The following is an 18737-nucleotide window of genomic DNA, read 5'->3' as shown; positions in this document are numbered from 1 at the left end:
TTTATTTTGTTTTACATTTGTCATTTCACTGCCTTTCAAAACTGACTATGCTCATTGTTGAATGCCATACTCTGACCTATTGTTTTGTTAACTTTTGTGTCATTTGCTCTCTTGTGGAGAGTTTGGTAATCATACCACATCTCACTGTACAACTTTTGGATATATACATCATCGTAACATGTATTTCCTCTATTAGTTTCTGTTTATCATTAGAGACTTACCCTATCATTTAAATGTTGAAAGTTTCCATCAATGTCATCAAATACTTCATCTGGTGCTGGACTTCGCGACTTCGAATGTAATTGTCTAAAATGAGAGTATTATACTTAAAAATATGATTATTTTATTAAAACTAACCAAATATGAATTCCTCAAACCATGTAAAAAAAAAAAATTGTTTGTTTGAGAAAGTCTTTATTAGACAGTCCAGAGAAGACACAAGTTTTTAAAGTCAATTTTTATGCCATATTAGAATCATAGTTATTTCAAATTAAGCATGATTTGTCAGAGCTAATTTTGTACCAAATAACTTACCCTGTTTTCTTAGGGAACTGACTTGAATTCAAATTCTTAACAATGTATACTATTTATAGATATGTAAACAAAAATCTTATCAGGTAACATACAGTTCTATGCAATTAATTTAAATAATTTATTTGCATTTATCAAAAACGTGTATCAATGTAAACACAACTGAAGAATCTAAATATGTTACACCTGTAATGAAAATACTAAATTGGAATCTGTATTGGTTGGTACTTCCGTTAGACTACCATTGATCATATTTTCCCTTCTGACTTTTGTTTGTACATTTTTTTGACTGATTTGGTCTTTCCAATATACCATTTTAATAACATGTCTTAATTTAAGAAAGTCTGGCAACTAAAAAAAGCAGGTAAATATAATAGAATAATGCTAGTGTAAATTTGAAAGTTATGATATTTATAAGCAGTGTTGTAGTGATCATGAGTCACTTTTTTTTTTACTTTACAAAACAACGTTAACTGCTGTTAGTCACTGAACATATTTTCAAATTTTTTCATAAAAATAAAACTTACGCAGCATATGCTGTGGATGTTAACTTTCGTGCACTGAAAAAGACGAAAAAGACAAAACTATACAATTTGATATAGAGCAGGATATGCACCATTGAAATCCATCACAAAAAGAAAAGGTTAATTCAGTTACATAATCTTTAAACATTTACAACATTATTGGCCTGTGGCAATAATGGTTTTTAAGAATTTGATTTATGTATTCTTAAATAACTGAGCGAATAAAACATGGACTTATATGCATGTTACAAAATATCAGAACTACTTTCATAGTTATACAAACATGACTATATAAAAAAAAACAGTAAAATAAATATATGGGCTGAATAGGGCTGTTGACTTAATTCGCATCAGGTCACTTGATAAGTACACGATAAAGATATTTTATTCTTGTCAAGATATAGCCCATAAGTATTGTAACAATCAATCAATCAATCAATCAATCAATCAATCAATCAATCAATTACTTTTCCAGATTCATGTATTTTACATTGGACAACTTTTTACAACAGTTTTACAACAAGGATCTTACTTTTGTTGCACTTCTCCATAATTTCCAAAATAAAATCCACTGCAATTAAATGTTACAAATTATATTTTAATTTACACTGTAAATTTTACAATGCCCCTCTCTTTCAGTAGAAAAATATACCCTTTACTATGATTGTTCATGCATGAGAACACTGAAAGTGTAAAATATATTAATACAGTACTTTCTTTTTTCCCTCAAAGGTTTAAGCATATCGAGCCTAATCCTTCAAAATTTAAAATCCTTTTAACTGTAGAATGTAGATGCTTTCACTCAATTCGTCCATCATTCAAAAACATCACATACAAAGAACATTACTGCTTTTTATAATGCAAAACATTTTATAATTAGGGGAGTAGAATCTCTTAAAAGGCAAATTATATCAGGAAAGTACTGGAATGATACCTATTTAACATATCTTTCTATGTACATTTTTATTTCTTAAAGATTGTTACTAAAATTTATCTAAATTTTCATGACAAATTGACTTAAAATATTCATATATTTATCATAGTTTGAACAGGATATATTTTCAGGAAACTGATTGTTATAAACTTATCATCACATCACATTGTTTTATTCATAAAGTATATATTTCCTGATTAAATAACTGTTTGGTCTGTTGACACAGTTCTAAGGTAGGATTATATAAAATTTGAAAAAAACAACACTTAACTCATAAGCTCAAATACTCAGAGGCTAATCTTTTCATAAAATTCATAAAAACTCAAATCAACCTAAGTTTTGATCCCTTACAGCGACACTAAACGAATTAATGGACTTCTCAAATTAAAGATTTTAAGAATAAAGGTGAAAATATCATTTGTCATTTCGGGGCCTTTTATAGCTGACTAGGTGGTCTGGACTTTGCTCATTGTCAAAGGACATACCCAAACCTATAGTTGTTAATTTCTTTGTCATTTGGTCTCTTCTGAAGAGTTGTTTCATTGAAAATCACACCCCATCTTCTTTTCATATAAAGAATTATATTGTAAAAGATTTATTTTGATAGAAATGTTTAAGTATCACAGACACTTTTAGCATAATTCAAGAATTTACAGACCAAATTTTTCTATTCTCTCTTTTTTGTTTCATTTAGCATGTTTAGTACAATATCAAATATTTTCAAATTTTTATCAAGTAAAAGCGAATCATTAGGCAATATAGGAAATTAAAAGCGAATCATTAAATGAAAAATGACATTTTTGTCATGATAGACACCCACACTAAGCTAGTCAGGAATTTTGAGAAGTAATAAAACACAAAGAAATCTTGCAAATAAACAAAAATTTCTGAAAGATATATAAAAGCTGACTTATTTAGGTTATAGCCGAATCAATACAACAGATGCTGCACAAATAACTGAATCATCCAATATTTACCTGACATATACCTGGTCTTACCTGGGCATAAAAATAAACAGCAAACAAACAAAAGGTGTGCACAGAGAAAACTGTAACAACATGCAAAACACCATAGAAGGCACCATTATACTATTTCCTGTAACCATTATCCACAATTTCATAGTCCCGATTCATAAAATGTTTCTTTTTTCGACCAGTATGTGGCATATACATATGTCATGTTGATCAATATACAGATATGTACATGAATTAATCAAAAATAATACTTATTTGAAGCGATTTTCCACTGTAAGAGGATTTCTAATTCAAAACCTTACAATAATCACTTCAATTTTCTTATGTATCTACAAAATGCGTGATTCTACATCTTAATTCTAAATACATTCAAAATGTCAATCAGGATCTTCTCCAATCTTATTAAAATTACATCCTTTAATTGCTCCAGTTCTTATATGCTGCATATCAAATAACCTTGATGCACGAAAAATCAGAACAGAAGCAATTAAAGGATCTAATTATAATTAGATTGGATTTTCTCCTTTTAGAAAGTTATTATTTTTATAGACAATGACCTTGCTAGCTATTTACAAGTTGCTTTAAATTAATCGGCACCATAATCTGGCTCCATCATATATTCTGATTTTTAGGTTTTACAGAACTCATTCCAATTACTTGTTTTGTTTAAGTAATTACTGGGAAAGCACACCTGCTATCCTTTAGTTAAATTAAAGCTTTACCCAACTTTTGAATCACAGTTTCAAATTCATCTATACAAGTTGCTTCATTTAATTTAAATATGCCATTAATGGATGAGCAAAAACTAGTTTTCAAAAGCAAATCAAATAATTGTTTTCTTCATCTGAGAATAATTTATCGCCTCAAAACTCATTCCAGTATATGAACAAAAGGATATGTGGGTTAACATCAATGAGATTTGGTAGCATCCCAACAATAGAAAATATCACGGTGTTTATACATAAGCTTAAAGACCCTAATCTAAGATAAGAGGTCAATAAATAAATTTCCAATATTTTAATCAACATACTACCAACTAAAGCAAAAGCAATGTTAATGCAAGAATTGTATAAATAAATACAAGAGAAGCAAGTAAATAAAACAAGCATGCAGAACAGTTAGTAAAAACAAAAGAGAATAATGAAAGATTTTAGTAAAAGATATAGCTAACAAAACAAAGAAATATCATGCATTTTCTTTACTAAATTGAAATATTATGTTCTGAAGGACTGAACTTCTGCAAAAGGAAACTATTCAACAACATTTAAAGATAAGGTCAAAAGTTTTTAAAGTTCATGTGCTAAATAAAATTATATACATTAATTTGTGCCACACATTACTTCTAATAACACTAAGAAAAGTTAATATAACACTCTGCCCTCATGTCAATATTTGTTGGTGGCACAAGTTGTAGACTTCAGAACAAAATATTTAACCAATAACAATTAATTATACCAACTACACAGAGAGCTTTGCAAATTTCACTTTTCATGTCAAATACCAGCTAACTAATGATTTCAATAAAATCTATTTCAAATTTTAAAACTTATCAAGTTCCTCTGAAAACACAATGAAACAATGAATTAACTCAATGAGAGACACTTCCGAATTTACAAGAAAAATTTATTCAATAATTAAACAATAAATTTTGATGTTACTTTCTGCAAAGCTCTTAACTGCCATCACCACTTTGAATGTATAAATATTGTGTACCCTGAACTCCGACGGTTATGTTTTTCTCTATAATGCACACCCCTTTTACTTCTAATTTTATCACAAGTTACACAACTCCTGTAAAAAGTAAATAATGTGAATTTACCAATCTTGACAAAATATTAGCTACAACTTGTGACATCAAAATTCTATAAGAATCCATAACCAAAGATTACAGGAAAAACTGTGCTTTAACACAATATAAGCACTGTTAGTTCTGAATGCCAAGAGCTTGCTCAACAAAGCCATCTATTAATAATGTAGAAGAACCTTGAAAAACTATTATTTACATACCCAAATATTTGATAAACACTTTACACACAAGTTGTTAGTATACAATCTTAAAACACTCTAGCTATTGTTCTATTTTTCTTTTAAAACAACACACATTACCCCTCTTCAAAAGTTACCTGTAAATAGGCCACTTTCAAGTTATGTACATTGTACCTCAATGGAAAAGTTTGTGAATTATGTGCAATTATATGGCATCATCTACCAGATAGAGGGAATGACCTGTATCCCTGCACTATGAAAGTTCACCAAGCTTTGCTGTGATTGTCATTATACAAGATAAACTAGAAATAATGCTTGTTTCTTAGGTATCTTATTTCCCTTTTGACAGCAGGATAGATAATCAATTATAAGAATTTAATTTGCTGAATAATAATAATAATAATATAGCATCATACATTTGTATTTTTCAACCACTTGCTCAACATTGGAAGGTAGTGATGATTGATGTTCTTAAAATCAAAATTTTGACAGAAATGCAAAGAACTTGAAAGTGGTCTATTATGCCTCTATTTGCAAACAAAGCTATTCCTATAGACTTGGTAGTGCTGTTGAAATACCATCATCAAAGGGAGACAACTTACTTGTTATGACATGGATCAGAGGTGTCTGATTCTATATCTTCTTCCCCATAATCTGTGTAGTCATGAATACTGTTTAATAAAAAATAATATAATTTTATGTAATTTCTTCTCAATTTACCATCACATTTTCAATAAAAAATCCAATCAATTCTTATAATCCAGTATAAAAAAAAAAATTAATATAAAATATCTTATGAATAAACAATAGTTTTTTTATAAACTGCTTTACATTATTATTTAAAGAAATCACAAATCTTTGATTGTTTATCAAGTCCCCCCTATTTTTTCATCTTTTCCCATTTATAATCTAGGGGTGCCAAATCTCATACAATAAGTGTGACACTAAAGCATGAAAATGCTTTTTGACAACATTTTTCATTGATCTATTGGTTTTTTCACTTTGATCTTTGCAATTTTGGACAAATCTCACACGTTTACTTTATGAAAATTAAAAATTGACAGTTCATGTACTGAATAATCCCCTCTTTCATTAGTAAAAGTACAAACTATACATACAGCTGACTTATATGCTTTTTTTCTTGTTGTAGGTTCAGGTTCAAGAAAAGGCTGTTTAATATACAGAGTATGGGAATGATGTTTATTTGATAACTTTAAAATGGGCTACAAAAATACAGCTATACCTTCATATCAGAAAAAGAAGGTTATGGGGTATCCATCCATGGCACAAAATCAGCACAAAAAGCACACAAAAGGCACAAAAAGAGCACTTTTATTGATGTTCTTCATCTTAAAGTTACAGTGAGGCCTTCAACAAGGAGCAAAAAACAAATTGATAAATTTTAATTGATAAATTATAATGACCTCACTTACATGTATTGTTAAAAAGAAAAAGACTTGAGAACTGTAGAAGTGATCCGCCCAAATTTGAACTTGATTTGCGTTTTATAAACAATAAGCATTGTGCATAAGTTTCAAAACATTTGTTTGATGACCAATAAGGTTGGAGAACGGACAAGAATTTTGGAACATATGGACAGGCTTAAAGACAGACAAGGTTAACACTTATTGTTCCCTCAGCTGGGGGCATAAAAACTCACACCTCACTTCAAGTTTAAGACAGTCCCTAGCAGCGGTTTGAGCAGATTCAGATAGACTTTGTAAGAATGAAAATCCCCAAATAAATGTCAAATATTATGGCTGCTCTTGAGCTATGGATGATATCATTCTTTTTTTACCAATCATTTCTTATTGCAGGTTCTTGGGTAGACCTGCCTATAAAGTGAGCTATGTATTACATTTATTCTCCGATACCAATTCTGAGATGGACTTACCCATTAAATGACCTGTGTACGTTATTATTCCTCTGTATAGGATCAGCAGTAGATAAATCAGACTTACCCATTAAATGATCTGTGTACGTTATTATTCCTCCGTATAGGGTCAGGAGTAGATAAATCTATAAGAACACCATTGTCTTCATCAGTGTTTGTATCATATTCATTGAATGTATAAGCACTGGCTTCTGACGTCTCTTGGCACTGAAATGTTAATGATAATTGTTTTTATACTGTTCTATGAAGTTCGATTTGTAAATTTTTTATTGGTTTCTATGACAGTGTTTCTATAACCTCAAAAATGTAGACAGTAGGTATAAACATAATATTTTTCTGATATATTTCACTTACAAAATTTATTGCAATAAATATGAGGTATGGAGGAATTTTTGATGATTCAAATGATAGGTTAGGATGTCAGCATATAACATTATACCTTTCCTGAGAAAACATAGTCTATCTTGTTACACGTACATGTAATTATTGTCCTAAATTAAATATATGTACCAAATCACATTTGTACTGCCAAAGGGAAAATAAATTGTTCCGATACCTTCAAATTCACTTATGTCCATTTATGGTTGATTTTAGAATAGTTTGATTAAAATCTTTTGTAATTCAGGTATAAAGTCATATAGGTTAAATACCTTTGAAATGTCAACATTGAACAAGACCAGTTATGTATTTTTTTAATAAAGTAAATGTTATACATCTTGAATGATTAAAGTTTCAGAACCTGTAAAGGCACTTCAATTGATACATACATTTTTATAGTTCTTAGCATAGGATACATTTCTTTTATCAACTTTTAACATGAATATTTCATTCTAATTTATTATATTGATTTCACATATAATACTGTGGGAAGTTTCTATTGAAAATATGTGACTTTTTGTTCCTGCATGTTAAATGTAAATATTTGTCCCGGATATTATTACTATATATACAATTCATTTATCCAGGTGAAAAAGAAAGATTAATATTCTAAAATTTAAGACAATATTCTTAAAAAAGCAATTTGTTATAAAACTTGTAAAATTGCAAGTTTTTATCTTGACCTCATAATTGCATTTATTAAGTGTAACATCATGAAATGATAATTAGTTTGTTTACATCCTGAATAAAAATATTTAAATTTGTCTTTTTTTTATTTAAGATTTCAAAGCATTTTACTGACTTCTTATTTATTGTTCAATTTGCAGAGGACAAACTCCATGAATATTTGCCACTGGACATAAGACAACCAACAATTCATCAATCATTTTCTGCTTGAACATGTAAGCCTTGTTCATATGGTCGGCCAATACACATTTACCTACCACATTGTAATCATAGTTCATGTAGTAATACGATTCTTTTATTAATAATCTAGGACATACTTAGTATCAGATACATGTCAATTAATACTATATATGTCAGTCATAAGAAAACAATACCTATATACACCATGATTAGGTGCTAATATAAACATAACGAGAAAATTAACCTTGTAAAACATTCAGTTTTTAATCATTCAAGTTTAAAATTCTTCTGTAATTGAATATGTGTCTGCTCTAATTTAGGTCAAGAAAAAAAAAGATTATTAGAATTTTGCATGATTGTGCAAAAGCTGACAGTTCAAAATAGTGTAATGCAATCTAATATTGAATGAAAGAAGGTCAAACTGACATTTCGATATTTATGGTAAAATACAAAACTTCTTTAACATAAATATATAAAATGGAAAATGGAAATGGGGAATGTGTCAAAGAGACAACAACACCACAAAAGCTGACACTTAATCAAAAATGTATACTAGTTCAGTGATAATGGACGTCATACTCAACTCCGAAACATAAATATTAATATAAAAATGGGGTTTAATTTCTCCTGAATTGACGTTAAATTCTCAGACTTAGAGAGAAAAAATAAAACCTACAATCACATTCATCGATGTAATAACAGACAAATATTACAGGGAACACAGAAAGAATATCATTTCAACTCCAAATTGAGTTAAAGGAGCTTCTTTTATCACTTTTGGAAAGATCATAATAGCCAATTTTCATTGGAGGAGTAGGCTGCCAGAGAAACATGAACTTTGACTGAAACCTGCTAGCCTAGTGAAGTCAGGTAGAAGTTGCAATGAGTAGAGTTTAATTATGGTAGTAGGTACACTTGATTTGAGCAAGGATTTCAAAAACTCAGCATTGACTGTCTAGTGTCCACTGATCACTGTGGATGTCCAACTTAAGAAAATGAGATGAAAGTATGTGTAAATCTAAGGAACATTACTTCTATGCTGGCCTGAGGAAATCAAACAACTCTCAATTATGATATATAATCATTTTAGATAGACTTTGCTCAAATTTATAAAGCATGTTTATTGACAATTCTTATTCCTGGCATAGTTACCCCTACATGTATTTCTCGGAACAGAAAGAAGTTCTGATTGCTAAACACAATTTTTTATCATTGCAATATGGTGTGGTAAGTTTTGTTACATAAATGAAATAAACATTTGTATTTTCCAATAGGATAAGTTAATTTAGACTTAACTAAGTTCCCCTGGCAGAAAGTCAGAAATTGTCTGATTCTTCAACTATTGAAACATTAATGTTAAATATTTTCTGGGCCTTAAAAAAATAGTTTTGTTCTTTATACTTTTTATTTACAATTAGGTTCAGAATTGTACTATCCCTTACAATAAAGTTAAATATACTTATATCTACCTTGTTTTTGTTCCAAGTCCAATGTTTGACTTATAAATATCCTCAAAGGAATTGCATTTTATTTACATTTGTACACCTCTATGACCTTTCTTCACAAGGATTTGACAAACACATATTTGTTCATACATATATATACATGGACATATGTATGAAACCAATCATATATTTGACAATTGTGTATTGTTGTTTGCGATTAAGATTACAGGTCAGATAAAACTGTTTTGAGATTAAGATAAGCTTACCACAGACTATTCAAATATCATGGTTTGAACTGCATACAGTCAACTTCTTATCTTTTGAAATGTTTAAATACTGACCATTTAAGATCACTGATCAAACTTAATCTTTGTGATCAAACTTTCGACATTTAAATTAGAGAGATTTTCATTTTAACTGACCTAAACAATGACAAAAATATTAGCCATTTTTCTCAAGTCATTGAACAACAATTTGGTACAAACTACCTAAATATTTGGCACTTTGCTTTGAAATTTATCTTTATATCTTACAAACAGAAAACCTTCTAGTATAATTATATGAAGTTAAATAAATTATATCCTCAAGCGAATTCTAATCATAGGTATCGACATATAAATTTTGTATCAATTAACCAGACTAAATTAAAGTAAAATTTAGAATACAAGTCAGATTTTTGTAAACTTTGGTGGAATCAAACTTGGTTGGGGAAATTTAAATAAAAGCAGATGTCAAATTCAAAGTACATGTAGGGAGGGATGGAGGGAATAAATTGATAAAAGGGGACCTAGTCAAAATAGCATAACAAATCTTACTGATAAGATTTAAGAAAAGTTGGATAATACAATATCATGATTTGCTGAAAACTGGCTATTAGGATTGGAAGATGCTTTAACAACACTGATTATGTAAACGGGCCTTCAAAAATAATGTCAGATAAAGTAAAGATAAAATATTCAAATTAGCTTAGATAATAAAGATATGGGTTAAACTAAATAACTAATTATCTTATTGCAAATTTTTTTAAATCTCTGAAAAATTAAGAGATGTAATGGACTTTTTAACATTTTCAGTTTGGTCCACAAGTATAACATATACATGGAGATACATAAAATTAAAAATGGAAATGGGGAATGTGTCAAAGAGACAACAAACCCAAAGACCAGACAACAGCCGAAGTCCACCAATGGGTCTTCAATGCAGCGAGTAACTTCCGTTCTAAGCTTGTGCCTAAACAAAAATGTATACTAGTTCAGGGATATGGACTTTATATTAAACTTGTTTTTGTAAAAAGATATGGAAAGACTTCTGAAAAGGGATTCTAACATGTAAACTAGAAAATATTTCTGAAATTTTATTCTGATTATTTTATGAGGGTGGTAAAGGAGGGGTGCTTGCACGAAAAAAACGTGAAATAAGACATAATTTCACGTTGAACGTGAAATAATTTCTATAATGAACGTTGCACGAAAAATAAATACTTTTATTTGAACCTTTTGTGACTGAGTCACTGTCTTCTTGTATATATTAACTCTTTGTTTTACTTGATATTCCCGATTTAGTATACACATTTATGATATAATTGGTTTACGGCTTTTAAAAAAGTATTTCTTGACGATCCCTGTCAAGTGTTTGAATTTTATTTGAAAAATACCGAGCACGCAAAATAAGACTGAAAATCACGATGCACGTAAAATTAAATAAGCAGAACACGTTGAACGAGGCACCTGTCTTGCACGACTGAACGTCAAATAAAAAAGTAAAAACACGCTGAACGTGAAATAAAAACTGGTGTTCTTATGGCTGACTGAACTGGTGAATGAGGGATACTGCCTGCTGATGGAGGCAGTTGCTTCAGAGATTGACAACCTACATGTAACTGTAGATCATATAACTTGTAAACTTATACATATACTTACCTCAGTGGGTGATACGTCTCCTAACAAATCGAAATTTAAAGTCGAAAATGGATCCTTTTTCTGAACTGAAAAAGTAAAACAAAATAATTTTTTTACATGTACATGTTTAACTTTTTCTTGAATTTGGAAACTAATTGCTTAACCCTTTGCATACCTTTATACTTGTTTACATGGAATATGTACAAATTTATTTAATTACAATACTTTCCCCAATTAAGCATGCCTGTTATGTACGAGTTGGCTGGACTAAACTGTTGTTCATTGGCTGGTAACAAACCATAAAGAGAAAAAGGTATACATTTGCATACTTTTAGTGGTTTAATGCAATTGCATTGTATATGAAAAGTTATCAAAATACTCAGTTCACATTTTGGGCATATCCAACGCCTTTTGTAACTATTTTTTCAGATTAGAAAAATGTATAAGGCTTCGTATCAAAATGAATTCAAATTTTCTTTTCCATAGTTTGATGGAAATTTGAGACAATTTCTATACACCTAGCTAACAGTAATCATAGCATCGAGAAATTATTTGAGTTGGAAAGATTACATGACAGATAAATAAAGCCAACAACTTCCAGCACATTATGTTTAAAATCTAAAATTGAAAACAATTTACATTTTTGTGAATAAGTTAAATAAGACAAAATACCCCTTTCAATGCTGTGATAGACAAAGGTACCCAAATCTAAAACATTAAGAACCATCTAAAATATTTACTTATAGAAGCATTTAACATTCTTCATAATTTTTTTAGAAAAAAAATGACTGTGGTTACAACATGAAAAAGAAAACTTTGCAACTGAAAATGTCTACAAGCTTTGCACACCTGGATTTCAGAAAGTTAAAACTTCCTCAATTTTGATGAGCAAAGAAAAGTCTTAAATTCCTCCCAACAGTCTGTAGATGTATACTAGTCAACTTCGAGGTGTAAACCTAGAGTAATTTTTGTTAAATGGGTATGACTAAATGTATAAACAATGAGTGGATTGTTGAAAATGAATAAAAATGCAGAATTACCTGTCTTTTCAGAACATGTAATGAGTGTCCTTACATGTTCTCTCGAAACCTGGACAGCTACATCCCTTCTATGACAATGACAAGATAAACCAGATTTTGAAATATCTGATACCTTTCTACGTTTTTGACGAGGATGAGAATTTCTCCTTACAGTCTGTGTACACCGCTCAACATGAATTGTTGTTGATGCATCACGGGTACACTTTTTAGCACTTGAAGAAAATTTTCTCCTCAGAAATTTCAGAAACCTATTCATTATAAGTTTCAAAAAACTACAAATAGACCTAGAACTGGCCATATTCTTCTTGAAAATTTAGCACTATCTTCTGCCATGAAAAACATGGATAAATGAAGTGATCAACAGCTCACCTTCACAATGATAGAGAATTTGTAAAATTGACCAAGTCACTTGATTGGTCAAAAGTTTATAACCCCAATCTGGTTCACAGACAGGGTATCCTCTTTGTTATATAATCAGTGATCCCCTACTTATGATATACCCACCTGAAGTCAAATAGCCCCAAGGTTTGATATAGGTGTATTTACAGGTGCTAAATAAACAGTAAATAGTAATAACCACACACATGTCTACAAGAGTTAAGAGCTGCATGTGGTGTAATCTTATTAAAGTTTAATTGTCTGCTGTCACTAAAGTTAGGAAAGGTAAATAATTGAATTAATATAAATTAATGGATAGCATTTTATTGAGAAATTAAGATATTAGTACTGGTCAAGCATATCGCACCTTGAAATATTAATTCAATCTGTCATATTTTTATCTTTGAAAACAAAATGCATTTCTTTTCAAAAAATCCTGGAGTCATTTTTTTAATATTTTTTTTGAATGGGGAAGGTGTTAAAGTATAGATTCCTTTCATCCCTATCAATACTTGATTTTTGGCCAAGTTATTTCTTTATAATTAATTGTTTAATTGGATATTTTACCCCAAGGGTGACTGGGAAATAGAAATATGGTCACTTAACTTAAGGTCTTCTTCCGACCGGCAGTAAAACGCTTGCCAAAGTAGGGGATCTGTTTGGCAGTCCAGAATGTTCAAGTGTGCAGCCATGTCGTCAGATTTGGGACATTAAATCTGATGCCTCATGTAAAGAGAATTTCACACTCTCTGCCAGTTAAGAACCCTTGCAACAACTCTTTGAGGGGTCCGTAGGTGACCTGTTGTATGGCAAAATTTCTGTCCTTACCCAATATACCCTCATATTCCAGTGGCAATCCAAATTTCCCAAACCTTTAACCCCGTATGGCATCTACTGCAAGACCTACTTATTGGACATGTATTTATTGTTAACTTGTTCTCGTCTTGAATATGCATGAAATATTTGCTACTGGATGTAAAGCAACCAACAACCAATCAATCAATCGATAAGTTACCTTTTAGGCAGCAACCATTTGATTTTCTGGGGGGGCTATGGTTTTTTTTGGAAAAAAAAGTTTGTTTCCAGGTTTTGGTGAAAAAAATAATTTGTTTTGGACCCTGAGTAAAAAAAATTGTTTGTTTCACCCTCAGCTGCCACTATATGTAATGCTAAAATTGAAAGAAAAAAATTGTCTTCGGTTTGTCGCTAAAAAAATAGATTGTTCTTCGCCAAAGGCGAAAAAAAAAGTTTGCACAGAAAAAAAAACCATAGCCCCCCCCAGAAAATCAAATGGTTGCTGCCTTACCTACTGTAAATTCGTCATTATTTGTTATCAAAACCAGTTTTTGTGGATTTTGTGGGTATAGGTCAAGTCAAACCATAAAAGAGTAGAGCCAGGAACCAAAATATTTGCCTTGCAAAGGTATTTTTTTCATATTGTTAAATGTATGATATTTGAAAGTATATTAAGAAAAAGTTGTATATCTGCTTCATACGTTACAAACGACACTCTTTCTAGCTGCAAAACTATTGGACATTTTAGCATATGTTTTCATTAAATTTACAACACATTTAACCTTTGAAAAATTTGAAAAAAGATTTTTAGGGCCAAAATTATGAGTTATATAAAAGAACCTACTCCTTTAAATGTTCAATGGAGTAGTCATTTTCTATAGGCTTAAACTGTTTAATAGATGCAGATTTTGGCAAACCTGTAAAAATCAAGAATTTGAAGAAGTATATTTTTCCTCAAACCATGAAAATTGGTATCCACAAAGCTAAAAAAAATATATCACTTTATCATGAATATATCAAGGCTATAATATAAAGTAATAACAAATAAGGAGATGTGGTATGATTTCCAACTTTTTAATAATATAAATCAATTGTTGAACATTTTCCAATGGCCAGGATTAGATTTAATCTGTATTAAAGACAAACCATCTAGTTTCTTCCTTTTTACTACCATCAACATGTACATTGTAGATATGAGTTCAGGCATTTTCCATGTTGTACATTGAACTATTAGCCAGCTCGACGATCTATTTTATTTGGAAATAATATCATGGTCAGAATGTGGTAAAGGATAATCTTTACTTCTCTAATCAAATTTGACATCAGCTGAGGAATATACTTTAAAATTTCACTTCCGGAGGTCCAACTGACAAAATTTGAAAATACTGTATTGACCATATGGGAATATTAACATGTCAAAATTTAGGGACCCCAACCAAGCCAAATGTTCAGTAGCATTGGCTACCTTTTCTACTGGGTCTCTGTTAAGCTTATTCCCTGATTTGTGTTATATATATATTTACTTGGAGTACTGGTGGGTGATCGTATATCTGTGATCTGTTCAACTCCACTGCAAAACTCGTCAAAACTTATTTTCCCTTTACCATCTGGGTCCAAAAGTTGAATGATACCAATTATTTCCTAAAATAAAAAGGCAAAATAATTGAAATGAAATGTCTAAAAATTAAAAACTGAACTAGTTTTTATCTTGATCTTGTTGATGAAGTTCATATCTGTAAGGAGTTCCAAGATGAGATATTTTCCATAGCTACATGTATCTCATCGTATACCTTAAATTCTGGACTCTGGACAATTAAGACAGTTTCAATATTTCATGCTTAATTTGACTCTAAAATATTCAGTTTCCTCCGGCTCTTTATAAGCACTGTGTTAAGAGACTTATCTCTTTCTTTAACCAAAATCTTGTAGTATTTTTGAAGTCAACAGAGGTGTTTTGGTAATTCTATACTCTTATTCTGGACTTTGTAGCAAAGATCTTGGGATTCTAGGACCCACTTTTGCAATGTTTTATAAATAGCATCCCTGTAGTGATATTTTATTTGAAATAATTGGGATAGATGGGGTTTGTTTGTTAAACATCCAGTAGCTTTAATATTTCATGCATGTTAAGGACGAATTTGGGAAAAAATATTAAAAAGTCATACAAACACTAATGAACCAGAGCGAGGAAAAAGAGTTGAGCCAGATCATTGCAGATATAGCTTTTTAAGTAAACTATTTAGGTAGGTTATATTTTAATTCAAAACAAAGCTCTCAATTTTGACTCATAGATTTATTATATAAAACATAAATTATATACAGGTAAGAGATTTAACAGATGATATTTTGTTTTGAAATAATTGTACAAAGATTATTCAGATACATGATAAAAAGTGATGTCAGTTCATGGTTTGAAATATTCTTATGGGTTTTGCTTATTGTTCTATGTATATATGTCATTTGGTATCTGGAGGAGAGTTGTATCATTATCTATAATGCTTCTCATTTTTTTTAATTTATACGGTAATACCATAACATCTCATAACAACAATGAATATATATGTACTTTTGTTTAAATATTTTTGTTGTATTTGTACATGTGCATTAAATATAGATCTAGACATATATTATTAAGTACATGTACTACAATACAGGAAATTTAATTGATTAATTTTAAGATAATTTGAAAGGTCTATATTTATTTAGTTGATACTGGATAGGAAAGTTAAAGTGATATACCTACATGTATGGTATATATTCATGACACTGTTAACTCTCAACACTGTGACAAAACACAGAATTTAAACAAAAGCATCTGCAGTAACATACATACATATATACAATGTATATGATGAACAAACAATGGAAGCACAAATTTAGAAAAGGAGACATTTAGCATAATATTTAATGCACATTATAAATTTATCGTAACAGACATCATTATTTATAAATTAGAAGATGTGGTATGAGTGCCAATGAGACAACTCTCAATTCAAGCCACAATGTATAAAAAGTTAACACTCATAGGTCATAGACTCAAAGACATTCTTCAACACAGAGTCTAGGCTCACACCAATAAAGCAAGCTAAATGACTCGTGTACATTTAAATCAACATTCTAATCTACAGAATCTGTATATAAAAACAAGAAGTGAGAAACACTATTGAACTAAACAAACAAACGATAACCATTGTACAACAGGCTCCTGACTTACATGTAGGACAGGTACATAAAAATCCAGAGGGTTTGAACATTTGAACTGTAAGATGGGACGAAACCTCCCTTACCTGGGACAGAGGTGCAACAGCAAAAAACAAGAACACAAAACAACAATAAAGCTGCTTGCTTAATGTAAAGCCATTCTTTTTGACAAAAATTTTGTTTGAATAAACATATGGTCGACATGGTCAAGGTGATTGCAACTATTGGTGTATGCTCCTTTTTAAAATAGGGGTTTAATTTACAATATTGAAAATATAAACTTTGTCAAAGAAATGTCAATTACAATCCAAGTCATAAAATATTAATTGAGTTAATATTCATTGGTTGTGTTAAGGTATACTATGACTACTTTTAATATAGCTTTAAAATTTATTATTATCATTATTACCTATAGATCCCTAAAAATATATAATAGTACATTGTATATTCATTCTGTCCATACATTATTGGAATTTGTACTGACAAGGCAATTTATTTTCTGTGGGATAAATATTTGCAGTACATGTATATCTATATACAAGTCATTAGGACACTCACATGACTCATATACACCCATGCAAAACACGTTCATGTAACCATAATTTTAAAAATAACAGGGAAATGTAGTTTAAATGTTGCATATGTGTTATGCATCTGACAAGCAGGTAGTTTTAATAGTTTGAGAAACAGGAAGCAATCAGTCTGCATACATGGCATAATAGAAATCTATAGACCATATTTATTTACTACAAACTGAAACCATATTAGTTTATCGAGTCACTAACAAATACCATTTAGTTCCAGCAGTAGGTGTCAATTGGTTTTGATTATTTAATGATTGCCAAGAATGATCTAATCGACATCTGTCACAGCTTACCTGGCCATCAGACTCAGTACCAAAATGTTCCTTTGCCAAATTCTTAAAATGATCAATGGTTATAAATCCTTCTTTATCCTCATCACAGACATCGAATATATCTCTCAATTTGTCTCGAACGTCCTCTTCCATTTCGTGCTATATACACCCACTGAGTAATAAATTTACCTATATTGACCCCAAATGTTTACAGGTAGATTGCAATGTTTAACAACACCCCACGTCAACACCGGAAATGCATACGATTAGAATTAAATCTATGCATAATTGTCAGATTATAACGCACTTCATCTGTTAGAATATACGAAACAAACAATAAGTAACTAATAAATCATAAAATATTAGTTTGACTAAATCATAACACGTTCTAGCATGAATTCGGTGGCTTCAATTATGTAGATTTGTGTGCGGATGAATTTGTGTATTCCCAGTTTGTTGTAACAGGGGACATAACCTAAACAGGTGCTCGTTATTTTTTTCTTCAAAAATTAGTCAAACTAATTCGGAAAAAACGTAAATAACGGAAAAACATTGAACCTCTATCGTAAGACTTATTAAATCACTATATAATGTCTAAAGGAATGAAATATATGATTTCAGATAACAAACTGAGATTTATCTCAATATTAAAATTAATATGAATAAAATCTGTATTCCCATACATGCATCGATCAGCATTTGTCTTTAAATAAAAATCATAAATATACCCCAATATATGGTATTTTTGAAGAAAAAAAATCAGACAACCGCATGTGTTATAGCAAGGATTTCTATACTATAGTCTTACTATGCAGATCCTTGGTTTAGTGTGAGAAAGTATTAAACATGTTAAACTGGATGCAATTAAAACCGTGGCATTCGGGATATTTTTTTTTAAGTTGAAGATCGTTGAACATGCCTCTGTTTACATTGAAGCTAAAATACCGATCACAAGAACTACATTGTGAAAGCAAGAAATGGCTAAAAAAGTCAATTATGTTATACTAATATGCAGGAATATTTAAAAAAAGACAGT

The 18737-nt window shown here is 30.2% G+C and overlaps 1 protein-coding gene across 10 annotated transcripts in view; it reads right to left on the bottom strand.

The window, feature by feature from the left end:
- The window catches only part of LOC139488090 (rab11 family-interacting protein 4A-like), a 44478-nt gene extending 26306 nt beyond the window's left edge, over positions 1–18172 (bottom strand). For 4 of the 10 annotated variants that reach the window (XM_071273469.1, XM_071273471.1, XM_071273470.1 and 1 more), the window contains exons 1-7: positions 17723–18156; positions 15168–15285; positions 11453–11517; positions 6911–7050; positions 5552–5620; positions 1059–1091; positions 222–306 (exon numbers count right to left, since the gene is read on the bottom strand). In XM_071273469.1, coding sequence (XP_071129570.1) covers positions 222–306; positions 1059–1091; positions 5552–5620; positions 6911–7050; positions 11453–11517; positions 15168–15285; positions 17723–17854 — 642 coding nt within the window. In that variant the 5' untranslated portion in view covers positions 17855–18156. Of the gene's footprint in view, positions 1–221; positions 307–1058; positions 1092–1587; positions 1627–4676; positions 4755–5551; positions 5621–6910; positions 7051–11452; positions 11518–15167; positions 15286–17722 lie in introns of all 10 variants that reach the window. The other 6 variants (XM_071273465.1, XM_071273464.1, XM_071273466.1 and 3 more) reach the window with 4 other exon arrangements.
- Positions 18173–18737: the final 565 nt, after the last annotated feature.

Source organism: Mytilus edulis, chromosome 9, assembly GCF_963676685.1.
Source record: "Mytilus edulis chromosome 9, xbMytEdul2.2, whole genome shotgun sequence".
Classification (NCBI taxonomy): Eukaryota; Metazoa; Mollusca; class Bivalvia; order Mytilida; family Mytilidae; genus Mytilus; species Mytilus edulis.
This window is presented reverse-complemented; position numbering and strand designations above follow the sequence as displayed.